This window comes from Lytechinus variegatus, chromosome 7, assembly GCF_018143015.1.
Source record: "Lytechinus variegatus isolate NC3 chromosome 7, Lvar_3.0, whole genome shotgun sequence".
NCBI lineage: Eukaryota > Metazoa > Echinodermata > Echinoidea > Temnopleuroida > Toxopneustidae > Lytechinus > Lytechinus variegatus.
This window is the reverse complement of record NC_054746.1, coordinates 24,378,873-24,403,920: the sequence shown is the minus strand read 5'-3', so window position 1 is coordinate 24,403,920 and position 25,048 is coordinate 24,378,873. Positions and strand designations below refer to the sequence as shown.

The window sequence follows — 25,048 nt, the reverse complement described above, 5'->3', positions numbered from 1 at the left end:
AAAATTTCCGTAGGGAAAAAAATCCTTTTTTTAAATGCCCTCTAGTTTCAAAGTGAAGTGTGCTTATTTTCAAACTGAAATACCCTATTGAAGTAAAAGATAATGCATTTTAATCTAGAAAATCATATTTTTTTGGGCTCCCGCTTTGCGCTCGCATCAATAATATTTGTTTAGTAGCTATAGTAAGCCTACTCAGTTCCTGGTTATAAAAATGATTCGAATGTCCCATTTTCAGGTTGGAATGTCTCAAATTTTTTGGCTCGCGTTTTGCGCTCGCATCAATGATTGTTTAGTAAGGTACTCATTCTGTTCCTGGTAAAAAAAAAATACTTAGAATGTCCAGTTCTCAGGTTGAAATATCACAAATGTTTAGCTCGCGCATCAGGCCCGCATGATTCGATTGGTAAGATGTGTATCCTACTAAATGCAGTATTAGCAGGTTCCTTTTCTGGTCAGTAGATTAAAAATTTCAGCTCGCGCTCCGCGCTCACGTTAATTCTTTAGTTAAATACACATCATTTTCATGATTACAAAAACTGCTCGGAATGTTTGATTTTCATGTCTTATTACATGAAAAATTAATGCCCAACAGTGCTCGTGATTCACAAGTTTTACTACCTTAGATTAAAAATTTCTCGCTTGCTCAGTTCTCTCACGGAAAAAAGTAAAAGTAAAATATATCTTGTCAATCAGAAATCACTTCTATAAGGCTTCGTCCAACTTAATTACTACAAAACACTCAACTACTTCACGCAGATAATAATCTCATGGTAAAAATAATATATAAGTGCCCCTTTTGCCTTTGTCCCACCCCATAACGAAAATACGTTCCACCGCCCCTGCCCACAACGCGACGGCAGCCAAAAAATTGCTAGTTGGATGTAAATACAACAAGAAAATAAAGTGAAGAAAGAAAGAATGAAAGAAAGGAAGAAAGAAAGAAAGAAAGAAATGAATGAATGAAGAAAGGAGGAAGAAAGAAAGAAATGAAGAAAGAAAACAGAAGGGAATGAAGGAAAGAAAGGGGAAAGCAGGAAAGAAAGGAGGGATGAGAAGAAGATAGGAAGGGTGAATGAAAGCTAATCAGACTGAAGAGAAAGAAAGGTGAAGAAAAGGCTTGACTCGGGAAACCTCAAGTGATGAAAGAATGAAGAAAAAGAAAGAGCAAAAGCGAAATAAAGAAAGCAAAATGGGATATATAAGAATGAATGCAGGAATGAAGAAAAGGGGAAAGGAGCAAGAAAGAATGAGGGTGGGAAGAAAGAAATGAAGAAAAAAACCGAAAGGAAAATGGAGAGGGGGAAGAAGCAATTAAGCAAGACAGCAAGAAAGAAGGTAGGATGGGAAAGGGGACAAATGTATGAAAGAGACAAAAGGAATGAAGGAAAAATAGAGAAATACAGAAAGAAGAGATTAAAAAAAATTAAAAGCATGATAAAGAAAGAGAAAATAGAAAGGAAGAAAATTTATTTAAAAAGAGTAGGAAGGAAGATAGCAAGAAATGAAGAAAAAAAAATCAAGAAGAAATTTTTCCAAAAGGAAGAATTACATGGCCAATACAGATGTCTTAACCCTTCTCAGTGTTGTAGTCAAGGCTCAAACCTCCAAGGCCAAGGCCAAGGCCAAGGCTTTAATACCCAGGCCAAGGCTTCAATAACCAAGGCTGAGGCCAAGGCATGGAAACTCGAGGCCAAGGCCAAGGCCTGAAAACCTCAAGGCCAAGGCCAAGGCCAAGGCATTTCAATTGTACAATATATGGAAAAAAAATAGACAACAATGCTTAGGCGGCATATACATGACACACAGGACCAAATGTATGAAAGGTGTGAGCGAGCAAAATTTTTGACCCTTGTACATTTAAAACGAAAATAATTTCATGATGTATAGATTTAGACATAAAAACATTGAATTATTGTTCTAGGCGATTCACATTGCAATAATTATTGTTACCAAGGTGATCTGATCCTCGCATGCCCATTCTCAACATATGTCTTTCTCCTCTACCTGGTACAGGGGAGGCAGAATGTGTTTTTTTTTTTTGGGGGGGGGGTCAAAGCCAAAAATGCACTTACAAAGTCAAAATGAGAATTTTGGTGCAGTTCAGCAAAGCTTTTTTAAGTGATTTCTAATTGATAAGACAGATATTTTGATTTAGGCTTTAATTTCCCGCTATAGAAAGCATAGCGAGCAAGTGGTTTTGAAAAAAAAATCAATTTTGAAGTTGTAAAACTCGATTTTGGGTCAATTATGGTGCTAATCACTGTTAAAAGGGCATCCTTGCGAGATGTTGTAATAAGATGTAATAAGAAATGAAATTTAAATATTTCGAGCTGTTTTTGTAATCATGAAAAAGGTGTGCATCTTACTAAACAAATTAACGCGAGCACAAAACACGAGCTGAAATTTTTACTGACCACAAAAGGAAGCTGTTCTGGACTGCATTTGGTGACTCATAAATAGGATACATAACTCACTAATAAAATGCGAGCGCAAAGCGCGAGCTCAAAAATTTGTAATATTCCGACCTAAAAACTAGACATTCTAGGCATTTTTTTTGTGTAAATTGAATGCGAACCTTACTTAACAATAATTTATGCAAGCACAATCCAAAAATTTGTTGATTTTGAAACCTAAAATTTTGCTCTGTATGCCATGCTTGGTCCCTCAAAAACTTTTGGCTCATCATGCCATTGATGCCATAGCCCATTTGGAAATGACGAAATTGAAGTTTGTGTTCAAGTTTACCGAATCTTTTCAGAATATCATTAAGACTTAAAACATTCTTGTTGGTCAAAGAAAATAATACAAGGAAAACCTAATGGAATAGAAATCAACCTTGTTATCATTCTTTAGAGTGAGCTTTTTTTTAAGTATGAAAATTGTTCTCAAAATTGCAGTCAGATCTGTCAGAATTATTCCTGTCATAAAATCACTATAATCAGTGGCGTACCGTGGGTCACGGCATTGGGGGACACCAGCAAAAACTTGGAACTGCCTAGTGAGCTCGCGAAGCGCGCCCAGTTGCCAGGTATACTGACCTAATAGAGATATTTTTATAAGGACAGTGCCAATAAACGGACATGTATCTCACTAGTCAATTAATGCGAGCGCGAAGCGCGAGCTTAAAATTTTTGATATTCAAACCTAAAAAGGGACATTACAATCAATCTTTTGTAATCATGATACGTACCTGTCTCGCTAAATAATGCGAGCGCGAAGCACGAACTGAAATTTTTGTAAATATTGACCCCAAACAGGAAGATTTTAAGGATTATATTTTAGGAATCTTTTATCTATTAAGATTATACATTTAATGGGAGTGCCAATAAACGCTTGCTGATTTTGTTAGAATTACATGCACATAACATGCACATAAAGCACTTGTAATCATGATTAACATACCCATCTCACTAATCAAATCTTGCGAGCGCGAAGCGCAAGCTGAAAATTTAGGAAATTCGGACCTGAAGAGGGGCATTTTAAGGCTTGTTTGTAGGAATTCAAGAAGACCTTACGTAGTTCACTAACCAAATGATGCGAGCGCGAAGCGCGAGCTGAAAATTTTTGATATTTAGATCAGAAAACAGAAAAAGGGACATTTTAAGGACTCATTCTAGGAATTGATGGAGAGCAGACATCTTTCACCAATCCACTACTGCGAATGTAAGCACGGACAGGAAATGTTTTATATTAAGACCTTAAAATGGGACAATCACTTAAAGTATTCATGAAAAAGAAGCATACTATTGTACATGTAAAAGAATAACTTGAAGTGCGAGGAAATATATTTGGTAGTTTGGTGTATATTGACTTGAAAACGGGAGGTTTTAGTATAACAGGATTATATATCTCGGTAAAAAGACAATGGGAGAACCAGGAACAATGAAGACATATATGCCCTGAGCCAATTATGTTTCATTTATATGAAAAAAAATGTTTCTTATGTAATGTAACATAACATAATTATAACATAATGAACATTAATATCTTCTTTCCCACTACGTTTCTCTCCCTTTCTCCCTCTTTTCCTCCTTTTTTTAGTCAGCTGATGGGGGGGGGGGGGCACGTGCCCCCCCTGTAGTTACGCCACTGACTATAATCCTAATCATAATTATTATCATTATTATTGATATTGTCATTATCCTTATTAGTCATGATTACATCATATTACCAATAAAAATATTAATTTTCATCACTTCTCTTTGTTACATAATTATGTGATGATAATTGCAATTGATGGCACTGCTAAGTACACTTACTGCTTCTGCTGACTGGTAGTATTTAGTGTCATTAGATATACAGAACAATTGAAACATTTATAATTACTTTTATAAAACAAATGAAAGTACAAAATACAAAATGCCTTGAAAATGCCTTGAAATTTCAAGGCTCAAAATCCTCAAGGCCAAGGCCAAGGCCCTCTCAAGGCCAAGGCTTGAATGTTCAAGGCCAAGGCTTTGAAAAAATAGGCCTTACGGCGCCTTAAGGCCAAGGCCGAGCATGAAGGCACTACAACACTGCCCTTCATAAATGCTGCCCCTTCTTCAACTTAAAATACAAGATGGACTTGTTGAATCATATTAGCATGAAATGAAAATTTCTTAGCAGGTTTTTTTTTCAGAATACCATACCTTTACAGAAACTACTGGCGATTTCTTTTTGTTTCCCTTGCAGGTGTTGTGAGATCGTTTCACTTTGACAGTAAATTAATGTCATTAATTACATGTATGTTCTCTCTGTGTCTCTTTGCATTCACCCCCCCCCCCCCCTCTCTTTCTCTGATTGTTTTGATAACTTCTTACCAGATTTTCTTTAGATTGTCACTTCTATAAAGTCTCTTCATGTCCCCCAAGTCTAAGATCTCCCATGCCTCATCCACCCTCCTCTTCACTCTCATACACAAAGACTGTGTGTGTGAGACACACCACACACTTTCGCCTCCCTCTGGGGACTAGCCATTCACGGAAACATAGCAATGTCAAAGAATTAATATGTCCTCAAACCCATCTCTGATAGCTTACATTATAAGATGATTTCCTTCAAAGAACAAAAACTTAGTTTGTGATGTCTAATTCTTAAAACTGTGAAAATCCACAACATATTTTACAGCTGTCAATGTACTAGGCAATCATTACTATCATTAATAATTCTTTGAGATAGCTAGTAACATGACTGCTGGAAATTAAACCTAAATAAAAGCAAATCAAACACAAACCATCAATATTAGTCATATTAGTTGAATGGATCATATATAATTTTATTATCAATATATTCATTAAAATATTGCTAATATATGTATTTACAAATTATTCAAAATCCATATTTGAATCAGTAATAAGACTTTCTGAACATCATAGCTCAATAATAATAAAAATCATGAAAGCTGAAATATACATTCCATAAAATACACATCATCACATTGATTATTGTGGCAAGTTAGCATGTATCACTAACATCATGCAGAACACACCCAGGTTTCATGGCACTGATTTCACATAAACAAAATTACATACAGTATATTCACCTGTTTTCTCATTGTGCATTAAAGTGGTGATAAGTTTGTAAAAACAAAAGAAAAGGTTACAGGTCAATAAAGGTTTGTGCAAACTCCTATCAAAATCACAAAAAATTTGATATTCAGAGCTGTTATCGATCAAACACTTAACTGTCACATTGCAAAGGTATTTATCACATTTCTTGTTAATTTGCTCTACAAAGCATTTGAATAATTTTATTTTCTTTCAATAAAACAACATTCAAGCACCTTATATGTACTTCTTGAAAATCTGCTTAGTTAACACACTACAGTGAATAAATTTTCCATCTAAACAACATTGTAGACTTAATTTTTTTATGTTATGGTTGAAGTTAAAAAGTACTGTGAAAATTGGTTTGAATTAGTCAAATTAAAGACTAGAAAGAGAACCTGAAATGCAATTAGATTGTTTGTCAAATATAATGTAAATAACATGTTTTGCTTGAAAATGTACACCTAATGAAATTGATTTAGTACTAAGAGTTATACTCCAAGATGATGTCTTTTGAGATAGCAACAATGCTTCAAATATTTGCAACTGAATAACATTGACTCTGTCACATTGTAGTAGAATGCATTAACAGTTAAATTCAATAATCAACAATGTAATTTTGACTACTTTATATTATCATCAAACAATGAAACTTTGAATTTGAACTGAACACAATTACTTAATTTTGGCCTAACATGAAATGGTGCTGTAATATATGCATGAATATAGTAACAGAGGTAGTAATAACCATTTTTTTCCCTCACAAATGATAGTAGGCTTAAAATGAAAGTGAATACATAATCTACAAAGTTACACATAAGTACATTAATCAAGTAGTGCTGGTTGATATTTGATTTCAATGTTAGTCAATTATCGCCAGCAAAATACTGCTGATAACATGATATATCGCCAAGTCTGTGAGCTACAATTCTGTGAAAACAGGGAAAGGGGGGATGAAAGTAGGTCTTTATCGGTGCTTGTCCTTCAAAAGAAGGCATTTGGGTACCAAGTTAAGAAGTTCTGCGTTAGTTTAAAGCAATACAGAGCAGCATTTTTGTCAATGAATAGTGATTTACTTCCCATAATAAAAATATTGCCAAGCAATATAATCCAGCATTACGGTAATCATCAACATGAGAATGTATTTTATTGAATTACTGGAAAATGGGAATGGGTGAAAATGTACCCAAAATCACTATCGAATGTCAACAATCCAAGTTTAACAAGTAGACGGGAAAGCTGAAAATGTGAAATGTTAAGATATCTGAGGGTGTGTTTATGCTTCCATTGCGAAGACCGAATCAGTATTTTCAAACGCAGTTTCAGAGCGCTGATCACTGATGCGGTTCTGGGAGTGCTATTCATACTTAATTTTTCAGAGCCAAAATCACAATCTGCAGCTGGCTTCGTATCTTAATATTCATTGAGCGAGAAAGCGAGGGCAAATAGGGAGCGTCATTTCTGGATTTATATTTCTGAGTGTTGTTATATTCGACTATTAACTTCAAACAGTGTCCAATCTTTATTTGCATGGAGCAACTTGACATAGCCATAGAATTTCCACCCTGGTGAGGATAATAGTAAGACAAAATAAAGTACATCAGTATACATAATACAATCAGCATTCTTAAACATCATTCAAATGGAAATAAGCATGGACCCAACCGCGACTTGAACCAATCACGTATGACAACAAAGATTCTGGCCTGAAGACTAGAAGCATATTAGAGGAGTGACAAGTAAAGTTGTACATGAAAAGCAATATTGTTTTCCTAGCTGCTCAATCAGTTTATTTCCTGTCATATCCAGTATCTAAAATTAAATTCTTCATTGTTGTTGATCATACCTTGTCTTGGTTCACAAGCTGATACGTTCTCCTTTGACTAGTCTTCCTTTGATGCACCATATGTCCTGAGTTTTGGATAAAATCACAAATATTCTTTATTCTTAATTACACACAAAATCAACAGCATTTAGCAGTAATAAAGCATATTCTGCTCATGGTATTATATTTCTTTTAGGGAAATTTTGTTTCCACCATTTGAAGCAAAACATTACACATTTAAAGTTTATCACAAAACAGAGAAACTGAAAATTTTTGATGATTTAAAAAGGCATAAAAATACTACAGTAAACTTGGGGAAATGGAGAATAAAAAAAAGTACAAGAGTGACATCACACTTACTTTTTTTCATACATACATGTAGGTAATGACAAATTCTGCACAATGGATGTGGAGTCATGTAATGTCTTTCATTCAATATTGAAAGCAAAAAAATCAAGTCAATTTAGTTCTGGTCAATAAACCAGATACAGGCCTACAACAATATGGTGATAATTGTTTTTTTTCTACAAGTCTACGAATTTGGTTTGATTTTGAGATCTTTGTTTTTCAATCTCGAAAGTTGATTGGAAGATGTTGTTTTGTTTTACTATCAGTAATGGATGTAAAAAGGGAGTAGCCTAGATAGGCCAATGGCTTTTTGTTACTCCCTCACATCCCATTCAATACTCTCTTTTTATTTGTTGTTATTTTTGGTCTAAATTTGTTGTTTTTAATATATTGCATTAACTCACTATGTATTGTACCCTGTTATTATGAGATGTGATATAAATGAATTTGAAAATATGAAATATGAAATTAACCTTGGTTTTACAGACTTCATAATTAAATCAGTGTTCCCTGCAACTATATTCCTTAATCTTTAAAAGTGACAGTTACCAACCACTTCAATTTCATTAATAGGCTGAAGAAAATATCATATTAATAATGATGAATATGATATCACATAATAAACATTATTTTTTCATAGGCAAATAATATGCCAATGTATTCAAGCAGGTTAAGGTTCAGATTATTCACTTCACATGAGATTCAATAACTAGAAAAAGTAAAATTTATCAAGTTTTATGAAATATGAGTAGAACTGACCTTGATATCTACTTCTACTTCTTCTCCCAATCTCTTCTTCACAAGCTCATGAACTTCATTTGCCATATTGGCCTGTGTTGTTCCTTCAACATCAATGTAATGGCAGTTTGATGATGCATAATGACAGGATATTGCCTGCAAAAGGAATCATATACATAATTCATACAAGTAAACAATATCAGTTATATTTCAAATGTGTTTTGGTGGAAGTTTGGTATGTTATTGTTTGTGGTCGTCCTTTTTGCCAGTGTCAGCTGTCACTGTGGATTAAGTATAATACATTATTTCTATTACACTGATGTAAAAGTTTTGGTTTTAAACTCATTATCAATATCAATATCATAATCCTAAACATCATCTTCATCTGCATCATCTCCTCTCCTCCCCCTCTTCACGTCACCATCACCCTTATAATAATCATCAGCCATATCCCCCTCCTCACTACAACCAACATCATCTACATCATACTCATTATGATCACATTCATTCTCATCAGGGGCGTCGATCCATTTTTCAGATTGGGGGGGCAAAATCATTAATGTTCCAAAGGCGCTCGATCGTACAAAACACCCACCCACACCACACACACACACGCATATATATATATATATATATATATATATATATATATATATATATACATACATATATATATATATATATATATATATATATATACATATATATGTACTGTATATAATATATATATATATATGACTCATGAGACCCATACACGTATCTCACAAAGAAATTGATGCGAGCGCGAAGCGCGAGCTGATTTTTTTTTAGTATACTGACAGGAAAAGCGTGCCTGTTTAGGACTTTTTGTAGTAACTCATGAGGAGGATACATATCTCACTACACAGATAGTACGAGTGCGAGAGTGAGCTGAAATTTCCTTATATTCTGATCTGAAAACTTGATATTCTAAGCATTTTTGGTACCAATGATAAGATTTGTATTTAAAAGAACAATAGATGCGAGCGCGAAGCGCGAGCTGAAAAATTTTGATATTTCGATCTGAAAAAATAACAGTTTAGTGGACGTTTTTGATGAACAACAAGATATATATCCAAGAAAAGATGATTGCAAATCGAAGCAGGAGGTCTTTTGAGGCTTAGAACTGAAAGTGGGACATTTACATTCACCTATTTAATCATGAAAAGTATGGGTTTTTGCTACAGAAATGATGCGAGCGCGAAGCGCGAGCTGAAAATTTGTATATTTCAATCTGAAAAGCGGACATTTTGAGCACGATTTTAAATAAAGAACGAGTTGTGTATCACCATCTCGCTTGCTGAACATTACAATCTTGTTTTTTTTAATGCATATCCGGAATTATTGGGGGGGCAAAATGATATGTTTGCCCCCCCAATATTTTCATTGGTGGGGCGATCGCCCCCCTGCCCCCCCAGGATCGACGCCTCTGATTCTCATTATCATTACCTTCATGGGCTTCATCATCATCATCATCATCATCATAATCATTATCATAACCATCATCATCTACATCATCATCATCATCATCATCATCAATATAATCACCATCATCACCATCATCATCATCATCATTATCATCAACATCATCATCTTTACCAAGATGACTTCTTCCAAAGTATACCTTCCTGAATCCATTTGTTTTATTAGCTCCAGATCCATGTAGCAAGAGAGGATGGAAGAAGACCGTATCACCTTTCTCCATCTCAAGATGGACCCTAGGAGCAGATTCATCAAAGTCCAATATACCATGGTACATCTTGTTAACACCTCCCTTCACAAAAATAAAACAAATTGTCATTGTTCCCCTTCTCTATTAGCTTGTGAATGTGCATCCATTGTAGATGGGCGAGAGTGACTGAATCGAATGACAGGGGTAATAATAATCTGTACATGCTTTAATATATGATAGCCCCATCCGGCTCCACTCATTCCCTTGCAATTTTCTCCGTCACACAAAATTGTTTGTATTACTGTTAACTTATTTCATTCATTATTTTTCAAATGTATCTGATAACTGCTCAAGTAATTTGAATAATGTAAGTAATCATTTTGACACATATTTTTATTAAGTCTTTAACATTTTATTCAAACTCATCTTTGATTAATACTCTGAGGCAGCCTTAACCCTAACTTACGGGGGGGGGGGGTGGAGCCTTTCCAGTGCCCACTCTACATTTTTTGTGGTATACCCTCTGTGCAAATTTTTTTGACTGCCCCGCTTGCTGACTTTTTACCTTCAAGTCTCCCACAACTTGGAGACAAAATTTGTGATGCCCAGGAAATTATGCATCATTATGTAAGTGCATGTCAGACCGAAATTGCTAAAAAAACGTATATATCATGGAAAAAGTCAATACAAAATCTGTTTCATCTAAAAGTCATAAATGAGTGATAATTCTCACTTTGATTGACAACAATTATTTGATTTGATGCTATTTATGACTGGAATAATGTCCTTGATGAATTTTGTCAAAAAAAAACAATAAAAATAAAGAGATGAAAAAACAAAGAAATACATAATTCATTTTTTAAAAAACAATAAAATACATCAGAAATTGATTTTTTACAGCAGAATTTTTTCATTTGTAGTTGCTAGGAATGACACAAAGAATATTTTCAACAAAAATTAGGTTCTAGGAGCTTTATTTAGTGAATTAGAGCAAAAAGAATGATTTCATGAGTAAATTAATTATAAAAAAAAGAATTCTGTGCAATTTACAATGTACCTATGCAATGGCGTAGATTACATCTTTCTCTACCTTCATGCACATTTTTGTCGCCATTGTGCGATCCGTGGCTGAGATCTTAAAGGGGGAGGGGCCTTTAGCCCCCTCCCTAGGACTTTAAGCTCACAAAATAGCTCAGGTAAATAAGGGTTAAATTGAAACCCAAACCTGCAGCTCTAATTACCGTTTTTATTCAATTTTTCACAATATGCAAAGGTTATTTTTTATAACAATTACACAAAGGTTACAAAATTACTTTAAAAAATAAATACTTTACATATTGACCATGAAGTGTCATTGTGAATTTACACATGGATGTAAGAAACATCCCCTGAAAATTTACTGGTTTGTGCATACCTCCCATTTAGGATAATCATGACTCATTAACTGTCCCTTGTGAGATCCTGGAACAACCACAAGACATCCGTTCTGTCTGTGTACTTTTTCCATGGCTGTCCAGGAACACACAATGCTTTCGGCTGGTCGGAATGGGAAGTAATGTAGATCCTGATGCATGGGATGTCTTGAGGTCTTGCTTCCTATGGGAAAAAAAAGTATATCACACTTGATTTATATATAATGTAAGCAAAAGAATGTCTGAGTCCTCTCCATGGAACTTGGTAATGTTGGCTGATACCATACAGAGAAAACTACAACTAGTGTTTTTAAAATTAACCAAATACATTCCCAATGCTCTAATAATCATCAGGTCCGTTATTAACCCAAGAAGGATCACCCACAAGAATTACTGAACAGAACCACATGTATTACAAACCACCCTTAAAACTCTTGAATTTGCATTTTGTTTATTATTCAATGACATTGATTGGTAAACTTTATATTTCATTCATATTATTCAATGAGATTTCCTTGTACATGTATATTTTTACCTCCTACACAAGTGTAATCACTTTCCAAACGAAGATATTTGAGGTATGACAATAGTCTAGGCCACTATTTTTTTAGGGAGAAGATACATTAAATATGAATAAGCACAAGATCATACATTTTTTCATAATCTTGATTTTTTTTTTACTCCAAAACATACCCAATCTATTACAAATCATTTGAGAAATAGTGTAAAAGCTATTGAAACAATGGGCAAAAGATATGTGAATTCCATTTTAGAATGACCCAAAACAGGTGTGAATTTTTATGTTAATTCATCTTTGCATGAGTTGACATGAATAGAGTGGCAACATTGCGATAAACAGATGTACTGCCTAACTAAATGAATAGAAATTGTGACTGTTTCATCAAAACATACTTATATATCTACAGAGTGAGATCAAGTCTCAACTAGAACTTTTTGTCCTTATCTGACTGCTACATTATTTGTTTACTTTGAAGTTAACCAGGGAAGGCCTTAACCCTAAAAGGACTGGGATATTTGAGATGTGTTGAGGATAGGGGGCAGTCATGGGCCCCCTTCTGATATCCGCCGCCATTCATCATTCATGTGATTGCGCCGAAATTTGGCTTGCACATTCTTTACCACATAAACTACAAGCTAGTATAAAAAATCATTCTTAAAATAATTATGAATAAAATATGCAAATTTATTCATGAAAAACATTTGCATATTTAATACCCAATTTCTCTTAAATTTTCATTTTTCTTCCAGATGTCATCTTTGAAATCTTAGGATTCCACGAAGAAAAATTGCCAAAGTCAAATTTTTCCTTATGTGTTTGTTTTCAGAATTTCTTTGTTTTTTCAACTTTTGTTTTATAGTTTTTTAATGGAAACTATTATAAACCATTTAACAACTAAATTAAACCTTAGATTAATCAAGCAGACCAATCAGAATAATGATCACCCTTTTATGAATTTCATCTCCCATAGACTTTGTACACGAATTCATGTGGTGTCGTGATGCGAATTTGGCCTTAAGAGTTGTGCAAGACTTCAGAGAAAAGAAAAAGTCATAAAATTTTACTGTGCTATCTTTGTGTTCCAGAAATATCACACAAAACATTGAGGGAGGGGGCCATCATGCCCCCAGTCCTTTAAGGGTTAACTTACATTTTCCTCTGACTTCTTCATCTCCCTTTAGATTTTGTATCAAAATGACCTTTGAATTTCATCCCTATTTCCAATCATAACTACTAGTATTAATGTCGTTTAGTACATCATTCCACTAGAATACCAAAGTGTGATGTCATCAATCTTCTAAATTTTGTTTGCATTTCACCATTTTCCTGACCATAATTTAGTAGAGCATGATGAAACAATTATGCAAGTTGTACGGATGGAGTTGTGAAAATAATGATTTCATATGACTTTATAAGCAATGTTGTATGATGTGATGATTTTGGTGGTGTATCTCAGACAATTTTTTTAAATTGCTAATTCATTAAACAATTTGATCGAGTTGATATACAAGTACAAAAAGCTCTTGCCCCTAGAACATTTGTCGTTGTCTCATTTCCCATTGATTTACGAGACATACGAACACAAAATATTCTTCAGTTTTGTTGCTTAGCCTAGTCATACCCTGACTTAACAAGCCTTTAGCCCTTGGTGTAATTACTCACCCGGATCTGGGGGTTTGTTGATAAGCATTGTATGCATGGCCATGATATCAGGTCCAGTAAAACACTCTACATATTGCAATATCTGAAACAACAAAGTTAAAGTACACTGATTAAAAAAAACATTTTGTCTCCAAGACATTGGTTCAAAATCCACTGTTATTGCTATTTAACCAATCATTGTGCTGTTACTGTTCAGTAATTTATTTTCCTTCGTCTTTTTTTAAGTGCACCAGAAACAAATAACAAGTCAATAGAAATTTAATATTTTGTGGCCTCTCCTTCCTCCTGAAGAGTCTGGAAGAACTATAGAATTATTTCCATTTCCATATGTTGTATCTTTCTATCAAAGTTTTATAGTTTCCATACAGATTATATCTATGTTAGGTCACTGAAGAATCAATTTTTCAAAGGTCCAGTGATTGGAAATAGTTGAAAGTGATATCAGTTCTTGAATTTAAATCGTTTTGATATTCACCTCTGGCAGACAGCAGTATGAGAATAAGACTTCATTGTCTTGAAAGTCTTGGAGTTTATTTATTGCTCTTTCACCACTAGCTGTTCTGAGGGCGACATCCTTCATGATTGTCATAGAACGTAGTCTATTTTGCCCTTCACAGATTTTATCAAACTCCTTCCTGTATAAAAATGAATCATGCATGTATCATAAGTCATGACTTGTCTTACTCATCTACATGTATGTCACAAAATCCAAATGTCACTAAGTCATGAATCTGTCTTACCAGAAAAACATTGAATATTTGACATGATATGGATCAAGAACATGGCACAGACTATTGAGTGTATGCAGATATATACTAGATGCCCTGAAAAATTATTTTAAAAATGCACTCAAAGTATACATCTCCCAAGATCTCATGTACTTTCAATAACCATACAGCATAGTATGTAAATTAGGCCTGGGTCGGAATTGAAGGAATACCGGAATCCGTCCGATATGTGCGGGTTCCCCTTTTGTTTTTTTCTGTTCTGGTATTCCGATAAAACAGTAATACATAACAAATATTTTAACATTTTCTTCTCCTGAATATCTTAACATACATGCAATTATCGAGTATGTTTTATTCAGTCTCACCAATCGAAACCCAGGTTTCTTTGTTATATTATAGGTGACCACCAAGAAAAATACAATGGGAAGACAGGGAAAAAAACTTGCCGATGCTTGTTAGTAGATAAGCTACGAGGCGCATATAGAAGGCGGTAGACTCTATATGCATCTATTTTAAAACAAAATTAACTACCATATTTCATTTTAATAACACTGCAAACCATCTTTGATTAATACACTACAGTGCGTCCCAAAAAACTCTACACTTTTAAGATGGCTGCCAAATAAAAAAATGTAGCATTTTGGGGGAAAAGACTTATAGATATAGAAAGCCAATAAAGTCAACTTTCAAATGACACCAAAAAGTTGGAAAACTAGTCATGCTCGAGCGAGCACTACCCACTTAAACAAAGGGTATGAAAATTAGGGTGGGTCAGAATTAGCCTTCCACTTTCATTCAGGTTTGTTTGTTTGGTACTTGCAAAGTTGAGGGTTATTTGGTGAATTAAATATCAGTTGTGATCAGTTTGTTGTTTGTGAAAATTAAATGCATTATTAAATTGAAATTTAATCATGAGTGATTATGAATTGCAATTTTTAGTGCAGCACTTTGTCTTTATCATGTGGATCTCAAATGTGTTTATGACAGTCAGGAGAAGAGGGGGTAATATGACTTCAGTAGGTGAAGTTGATGGGATAAAGGTCAACAGAACATTTAGCAACCCCATTCTCCATCTCAACCCCCACCCCCCCATCCCCGACTCCCGACTTCTCTTCTCCTTAGAGACTAAGCTCGGCTATGCCGGGCAGGAATTAGCCTTACAGATTTTTTTTTTGAGTGGTTAGTCCTTTGGAACTTGCTAAGCTACATTGTAAATTTATGAGTGAGATAAGTTTTGGTTTTCTAGGAAAATTTAATGAGTTTCTAAATTGAAATTTAATGCATGAGTGAACAGGAGTACAGGACTTGTAATTTTAGTGTAGCATATTCATCTTGCAGACCTCAGAAGTGTGTTTGTGACAGTCAGAGTAATGTGATGGTACCTGTTACAAGCAAGAGGGTGATATATGCTAAGACATGGTTATCATGTTGAAAGGGCATTCCTCTTCTTTTTGTCCTTTTACAAATTAAAAGTCATATGTACCCTCCCATCTCCACCTCCATTTCCCAGCCCCCCCCCCTCCCCCTCTCTCTGTCTCACTTCCTGGATTGTAGCCTATTCAAAACTTATCTGGCTGATGGTCAGTTTTTTTATTGAATGATTACCAAGAAATTTAATGAATATGATGGTTAATGGTTAATCTATTGAAAAAACTGAATGTTTGATTGATCACATTACACATTGAATGAGTTGATTTAATGATAAATTGTTGATTAAATGATAGGAAAACTTGATGCCCCAATTCAGAATTAATCATTAAATCAACATTCTGCTCTGGATTTTGTGTACACGACAATACATGTACATGTAGACATCAGTCTCTTAACAGGAGGGGAAGGCGGGAAAGAGGGAGGGGGTGGGGGCTGAATGTTCTGTTGACACTTACATTTGTAAGTCCTATCTCTCCCCCCTATTCTCCCGACTCCCATGAACACATTGCTGAGATCCACATGATAAAGTTGAAATGTTGCCCCAAAAGAGATCCAAATGACAAAGTTGAAATGCTACCAAAAAAAGTGTAATTTGTGTTCACTCATGCATTAAAGTATAATCTAATAATTTGCTTAAGCAACCAAAACTGGTCACGGTTGATCATTAATTTATCACAACGCCCTTAACTTTGCAAGTTTGAAAGGATTCGCCTCTCAAAAACCGACATAGATTGGAAGGCTAATTCCAGCCCACCCTAATTTTCATACCCTTTGTTGCAGTGGGCAGTGCTCGCTCAAGCATGAATAGTTCCTAACTTTTTGGTGTCATTTGAATGTTGACTCTATTGGCTTTCCATATCTACAAGTCTTTTGCCCCAAAGTGCTACATTTTTTATTTGGCAGCCATTTCAAAAGTGTATAGTTTTTTTTGGATGCACTGTATATTATAAAATCATTCCAATACAAAACATAGTCACACATTTTAATTATTTGTCAGCCAATGTAGCCTACTTATTATTTATAATATAGCAGCTATCTATTGATGAATGTTTAGTAACTTTGGGGCAATTCCATAAAATATGTACGCCCGACTCCCTATACATGTGGGAACTTCATGAAATTGTCTGTTTCTGAATTCTTGTTCTATTGATAGTCAGGACCATGACTTGGTCAGTTTATGAAGTGAAGTAAGACTTAAGAAAAATGGGGGTCGGATGTACAAAAAGATTATTTTATGGCATTGCCCTTTGGTAACATTAATTTGGTTTGAATTACTATTCACAGACTTCAGATGAGCTTTCCACAAAATTATTTATCCTCAAATAAATTGGCAATTTGAGTTGTTTTCTCACAAATTACAATAATAGATATATTCCCCACACTCCAAATTCCAATGCATTCATATCCAACAAAACAAATGTCATTGTTTGTACATACAACCTTACCTGTACATATCAATTTTTTGATGAGGTACAAGCTTGGGAATAACCAAGAAGCCATTATCCTGGTATGATTTCTCCTGTTCTGCTGTCAGAATACTGTTCTTCAGGACATACTGAATTTGATTTGACAGTCCTGCTTGAAGTGATGAGCCAGAAGATGTTTGCTGTTGAGTCTGGAAATAAATTAATAAACAAACTTTTTAGTATGTCACTCAAATGATAAGTATTCAAGAAATTGATTACGTACCATATTTATTACTGACAGAAGTGCAGTGACCGTCATAGATTTATCAGTTTTCATTGAATGGTTCTTTGTTGAAAATTCAAATTCGAATTTTATAAAGGAATCCAACTCAGGCGAAATTTGAATACAAGAAAAGAAAATTAAGAGAAGCAAACATTACACAAGAAATGAAATTTTAAAAGTTGTGCAAAGAAAAGCTAAAGCTGGGGGCTTGAAATTGGCCACATATAAAGACTGATTATTATTATATTTATTTATAATCACGTATTAAATTTTAGTATTTGAATTGTTCTTCAAGACGGCATTTTGTAACATCACTAATCGAATGTACATCATAACGAAGCGTTTTAAGGGTCAGACCTGAGACCTATTGTATTTTCTTTGTTGACAAACAGATTGAGGTATCTACACAAGATCGGTCTGGTAAGAAAAAAAAAATCCTTCTCCTTGTATTCCATGCAATTAACGGCTCTGCTCCACAGTACAATATTAATATAATTAACAAATACACTCCTGTCAGTGTCAGGTCCCACAGCTCATCCAACTCTGGTTCCCTAGTTATTCCTAAATCTGTGAAGACATGGGGGGTTTAGGCTTTTGCTCACGCTAGCCCTGTTCACTGGAATGATCTTCCCCTGGCAATCAATCCGTGAATGCACTTCCGTTGACACATTCAAACGTTACCTTAAGACTCGTCTATTCAATGCTTCCTCTTAATTGTTCCTGAATCTATTACTATTATATTTGTACTTTGCTCTTTCTTTCTTTCACTGCATCTTGAGCACTCTGCAGAGTGGATTTGGCGCATAACAAATCACTATATATCATTAAACCTTAAAATTTTCATCTCTTTATTACCCAATTTTTGGGATCTCCATACTCATATCAATAAAATTCACACTTATAAACCGATTTCACCGGGTGTGGAGGTCTCACTTATGCATGTGCATGTATGGCAGGCGGTTCAAGGCTCCATGATGAGTAAGTACATGTCAAAATATTTTTATAACATCATCATGGAGTCCTCAAAGGCTAACATAACTGTTACATTACAGAGAATGAGAGATCAAGACCAAAGCTGGGGAGTGGAACCTAAATAACGTTACTATAGAACTAGACAGGAATAACCGTTGTTTCTGGAGATTTATTTAATAATTTCCGACATTTTACTATCATATGTATTGGTGAGTGGAGCCCCCCAAAATGACGGTTATTCCTGTCTAGGCCCTCTTGTTCACTGCTACCACCCTGACTGTGGTAGATCTACAGGTAGGGACTACGGTATGCCTACGCTGTACATAGCACACACTTTAAAAAATCATTAAAATATCACTTTTTTTACCAAGATTACTAAAGTAATTTCCATACAATTGCAATTTGGAGAGTTTCCTCAAATATATAGAAATATAGAATTTACCTGAATTTCAGACCCGTCTTATTTCCAAGAGCAAATGCTGGTTATTCTTTTTCCGTTGTTTTTTTCTTCAACCAGTCAACTGTGTGCATGGCCGATCAAATTATACGGCGATGGTTTTGGGCACTAGTATTCAATCCGTCGGCACTAGTATTCAACCTAGCGATGAAAGATGGCCCTGTCTCTCAATCTGCCCATGCCCCATCCGACTATGGACTAGACCATTTGAGATGAGACCAAAGTAATCAAAGCCAGAGACTTACATAGATCTAGATCTAATTCAGCAATCTAAACCATTTTGAGATTTGCTATCTTTCATCACTAGGATGAATACTTGTGCCATTCAGTGCAAAAGGCCTTCGCCGCATAATTCCATCCTCCGCGCATACAGTTGACGTATTGATAAAGAAAATACCGACAACAGATTACCCTGGAAGTAATAAAGGTATGAAATTAAAGGACAAGTCCACCCCAACAAGAACTTGATTTAAATAAAAAGAGAAAAATTCAACAAGCATAACGCTGAAAATTTCATCAAAATCGGATGTAAAATAAGAAAGTTATGGCATTTTAAAGTTTCGCTTATTTTCAACAAAATAATTATATGAACGAGCCAGTTACATCCAAATGAGAGAGTTGATGACATCACTTACTATTTCTTTTGTATTTTATTATATGAAATATGAAATATTTTTATTTTCTTGTCCTTGTCATGTGAAATGAAGTTTCATTCCTCCCTGAACACGTGGAATTCCATTATTTTAACATTTTGTGCTTCAGGCAAGGTCCTAATCGTCAAATTCGTAAAAATTGAAATATTGTATAATTCAAACAATAAATAATAAGAAATAGTGAGTGACATCATCGACTCTCATTTGGATGTAACTGGCTCGTTCATATAACTATTTTGTTGAAAATAAGCGAAACTTTGAAATGTCATAACTTTCTTATTTTACATCCGATTTTGATGAAATTTTCAGCAATGTGCTTGTCTGATTTTTCTCTATTGATTCAAATCAACATTTTTCTGAGGTGGACTTGACCTTTAAGATAAATTCCCTATTTCTAAATATTTTGGGGAATATGTCAAAATCTTTGAATTATGCCGGGTTGAATACTAGTGCCCTTTTACGTAGACAGCTGGCAGCCGTCTGTTTCGAGGAGTTTTTTAACATTTTTTTTTTATTTCTCCTCGTACACAGACGGCTCGCTATCGTGCAGCCACCATTAGGGGACTTGCAATGCAAAATCCCCCCGTCGGGGCTCTTCAATTTTTGTCTTTAATGAATAAAAAATTGACAATTATTGTGACTAAAATGCAAATTAATATTCCCTCATGGCATTAATTGCCAAAAAACGGAGAAAAATCAAGTTAAAAGGAACAAAAACAGTGACTAACCTCGGCTGTCACGCAAATTCACTTCCCCGTTTTGTCTGATCTTAAGTACATAAACATATGGCCACTGAGTCCCCTGTACAGATCGTGCTAGAACTTCAGTCTCTGTATTTGGTGAGTGAAGCCAACGGAGTTCAGCTGAACAACCAACATAACAGAGACCAAAGCTTTTGGTCTACCTTTTACGGTACTGTATTGGAAATAATTTTTATCTACACCAGAGCGCTCAAAAACTTGAATTTTGGGCATATTTTTGTGCAGGCCCTCTATTGGTGGAAAGTCTGCATTTGTATGTAAATATTTATATGTTTGCTTTTTTTACCACAACTTCAACGGTGGATTCTCAGCACTCAGCATTCAAATCCACAATACAGTACGACAATACATTTTACATCTCCACACATGGAGATGTAACCACCACAGGTGGTATGTAGGCCTACTTATATAGGAAGAAGTAATATGGCAAGAAAATAATCTCATTTTTCAATCTCTATTTTCAATTAAGAAAAAATAATTTAAAGATTCAAATTTACAAGAGCACATGATGAATAGCTGTAATGTAATGAAAACTGAATCAATGTGAAGAAAATCAAGCATTTGTCCCATCATGCCCATAGAAAAAGAGAAAATAATCCAAACATTGTCAACCTTATTTTGCCACACATGGAGATGTAACTGAGAACAAGGTTATATCATATTCATAACCTTATTCATTGAATGAGTGTCTAACGTTAGGCCTACTAAAGTAAAGAACATGCAGAAAAACACGAACATCGCTGAAACTAACCCAGGCCAAGGAGCTCCGCCCCGCTTCGCGTGCCGGAGATCCCTGGGGCTGGGCCTGGCTGGGTTACGCTGAAACGTGAACCCCCGAGTGAACATAAATAGACTCTAGCCTAGGCCTATACCGGTACCGGTACTATGCCTGGTCATATCTGTCAATTATATTAATACATCCATTGACTTACTAAACATGCTAACGGCGGTGATAAATGCCGATTAAAGACATTAAGGCGTTTCAGTGCCCTGTTGTGATCTTGAGTCCGCTCCATCTTTGTGAAGCCTGAATTAGGTTTACGGGGGTACGGTGGGGGTGTCTTCGTAATTTATACTTTTGTACAAAGAGCTAGAGATAAGTACCAAAGTGGAAGGTGCAGACGTTATGGAAAGCCAACATTGCCATTTTACCTTGCTTTCAAGCCTGTTGAATACTGGGTTGAATAAGGTTTTACTTCCAATTGGTTATTGGTCTAATTCACCAACTCGTCGAGACGTCTACTATCCCCGGCTACTATCATTTGGTCTACCATCAGTTCAACCACTGCACTATCTACATGCTCGAAATGCTATTTCTTCCATTCACCATTTCGTCTAATGGTCCAATATTTGACTCAGTGTTTAATTGGGCAAAATGAATGAAAATAAAATGGGCATAGACTAGATGAAATGGTCATAGACGATCTGGTTATTAGACCAAGTGATGATTGGACCAAATAGCTATTAGACCAAATGGTTGTTAGACGAAATGTTGATGGACGGAATGGTGTTGAATAATATATAGTGAAACATGAACATATACATGTAAATTGACAAATTAAAACTCAATTCAATTTCATTTTATTGTCCACATGAAAATTCCTTTTTCTCACAACATTTGTGATAAAACCAGTGGCGTAACAGGTGGGGCAGGGGAGCAAGCCGCCCCCCCCGGCGGATTTCATCGGGAACAAGAAAAAAGAGAAAGGGAAAGAAAGAAAGCCTGAAAGAAAGAAAGAAATAAAGAAAGAAAGAAAGAAAGTCGGACTAAGAAAAGAGGAAAGGGAAAGGGAAATGATTGAAAGAAAGGGAAAGAAAGAACATGAATAGGGAAATGGAAGGAAAGCGGAAAAGGGAAGGAAAGAAGAACATGTGAGGAACTTATACAAATATCCTGAAATACAAATACATAGCATGAGCAAGAGAGAGGAAGAGATATTTAAAAAATATGACTCGATGCGGCAGGGGCAAGAAAAAGAGAAGAACTTAAAGAAGTTCACCCCCAACAAAAAGTTGATTTGAATAAAAAGAAACAAATCCAACAAACATAACACTAACAATTTCATCAAAATCGGATGTAAAATAAGAAAGTTATGATATTTTAAAGTTTCGCTTAATTTCACAAAACAGTTCACATCCTGCGGTCGGCGTGCAAATGAGGAGACTGTTGATGTCAGCCACTCACTGTTTCTTTTATATTTTATTATGTGAAATATGAAATGTTCTAATTTTCTCTTCATTGTCAAGTGAAAAAACAATTAATTCTGCCCTGAACATGTGGAATTGACATTGTTTGATACATTTTACTGTACATAAAAATTTGCTATGTCTATTCATCACCATTCCTGCACTTCATGATGCTCCTTCCAGTGGCTCACTTGATTCATCATCCAAGTATAGCTTCTGTATGAGCTGCCATAGGGATTACTATACATCAATCATCAGATACTAGTATGGCTCAGTCACGTTCCTCCTTATTGTCGAATCCAAAATGAAATATTGCATAATTCAAACAATACAAAACAAAAGATATAGTGAGTGGGGGGCATCATCGCCTGTCTCACTTGCATGCAACTGAGTTGTGCATATCACTATTTTGTGAAAAATAAGTGGAACTTAAAAATGTAATAGCTTTCTTATTCTACGTCCGATTTTGATGAAATTTTCAGCGTTATGCTAGTTTGATTTTTCTCTATTTATTCAAACAAAATTTTTCTAGGGTGGACTTGACTTTTAATAACACGACTGGGCTGCCGAGGATTGAAAAATATTAAGAACATGAAGAATGGGAAGAGGTAAATGGCGTCTAAAATCTGAGCTTGCTAAATTTTATGCATTTGAAAGTCGCAATCAGCGGGACACGACACACAAAAATCATTAGCCACTCAAGGTTAACCAAGGGCTGTAATATTATGTTATAATCTACGTAAAGCTGTACTTTGGTTATATTTACCGTAAAAAGCCTCTTAATGTTGACTGTGGCTAAATTCCCAAAACTACTATCACATATTAATTAGAAGTTAATTTCAAAATCATTAAAAAAACATTTTTTTCTGGCTCACTTCGCTCGCTGGCGACTCAGTTTGACATATTTTTCCATTTGCTATTGTGCTGTGGGGGCGGAAATCCCAGGGTGGCAGGGGGACGTGCCCCCTCCAGAAATAGTAAGGGGGACACAATATCAAATGTCTCCCTACTATTTTTGGTCTTTTATGATGGAGAAAAAAACATTTCTTCGCAGTCAAAATAATACATGTATTTTAGACTAAATGACCATAAATTTTGGGTGATTTTTTGGGGGGCTTTTCATATTTTTGGGGGTTTAATGCAAACATCCAATGCAAACAGCTATATAGCCCTTTAACAGGTCCCTTTTCAAGTCAGTTGGGACTACATTTTATATAAAATTAGCTCGCGCTTCTTTCTCGAATTTTAAAATATAGGCAAAACATTTGTGTGGTGCCGCCCCGGCCCTAAAATGTTCTTTTGCCTCCTTGGTTAAAACTCCTGGTGCCACCATTGCTACGGACCAGATCTGCAGGCTGCTGGCCCCAAAAGTTCTACAACCGAGAACAAGATGAATCAAAGTAAAGGAAGACGTAAGATATGATGTCATTTTCTGAATACTATGTCATAATCAGTTAAAGGTGATTTTTTTTCTCACTCGCTTCGCTCGCTCGAGACTTTTGATAAGCAAATTTTTGCTGCGCGCGCCATGCTGTTCCCCCCGCATTGTTCTTCTTATCACGCACTGAGCTTCCTTCTGATGCTCGGGGCACAATCATAAAATATCCTGTTCTTAATAGGCCCTATATGACCGAGAAATTTTTGGGTCTTGCGGCCCCCTGGCCACCGATCCCTTTTACGCCCCTGGACAAAACATGATTGGAAAGCGACAAATACAAAGGAAATTCTTCATCAACGCAAGGGGCGCCAAACTATGTGAATGCCAATTGACTGACAGGTATGGCAACGTGTGCAATGCCTTGCATGTGTGTGTTATAACAGTCCTATCACAGCTCAGTGCGACATCGATACGGACCTGTAAAACTAGAGTAAAACTATGTATTTCTGTGCTGAAAATGGAACGTTTTTGTACTAAACAAATTGATATGTAAGACATATTTATTTTTATCACAGCTAGTGGCCAATGCATGCATAAATTAAGTGGGCTGATATGATGTCAGGTCACCAGTTTCCATTTTCATATGTCTCCCTTGTAACAAAACAGTACCTTATGCATCAAATCAGTTGTCAATTCATTTCTCTTTTTTATCATTGGTGGACAAAATTTGAATAAAAATAATTTGATATAGGCCAAAAAAATACAAACCGTAGGGATGACATCAAATTGCTCATTGAATATTCAAGAAGAAATGCATAGAAAATTCAATTTTTCACCGCTATGATCTGATGCAAAGCTTTAGAATGTCACAACTTTGTCATTCCCTGTCCGGTTTTGATGAAAGTGTTTTTTTTTGTTCTAATTTTACTCTATCTGTTCAAATCCTATTGTTTTCACTCGCTACGGGACGATTGAGTGCAGTACGAATTACGATATTATTGGCCTTCCATACCGGTTTACCGTTTCGCTCGACTACTAGTACCTGCGCGCGCCGTACAATTGTGATTTA

General features: G+C 35.3%; 1 protein-coding gene across 2 annotated transcripts; it reads right to left on the bottom strand.

Moving 5' to 3' along the window:
* Positions 1-5,744: 5,744 nt before the first annotated feature.
* LOC121418816 (phytanoyl-CoA dioxygenase, peroxisomal-like) lies at positions 5,745-21,457 on the bottom strand. 2 transcript variants are annotated; one of them, XM_041612985.1, is made up of 9 exons: positions 21,347-21,457; positions 17,328-17,497; positions 14,199-14,358; positions 13,724-13,805; positions 11,544-11,725; positions 10,082-10,231; positions 8,461-8,595; positions 7,375-7,439; positions 5,745-7,093 (listed from the first exon to the last, which is right to left on the bottom strand). In XM_041612985.1, the coding sequence occupies exons 1-8, from the start codon at positions 21,428-21,430 to the stop codon at positions 7,386-7,388; spliced, it is 1,017 nt and encodes a 338-aa protein (XP_041468919.1). In that variant the 5' UTR covers positions 21,431-21,457; the 3' UTR covers positions 5,745-7,093; positions 7,375-7,385. The 2 variants fall into 2 exon arrangements, with proteins under 2 accessions (XP_041468919.1, XP_041468918.1); XM_041612984.1 differs by having other exon boundaries at positions 5,745-7,439.
* Between the last annotated feature and the right edge of the window lie 3,591 nt (positions 21,458-25,048).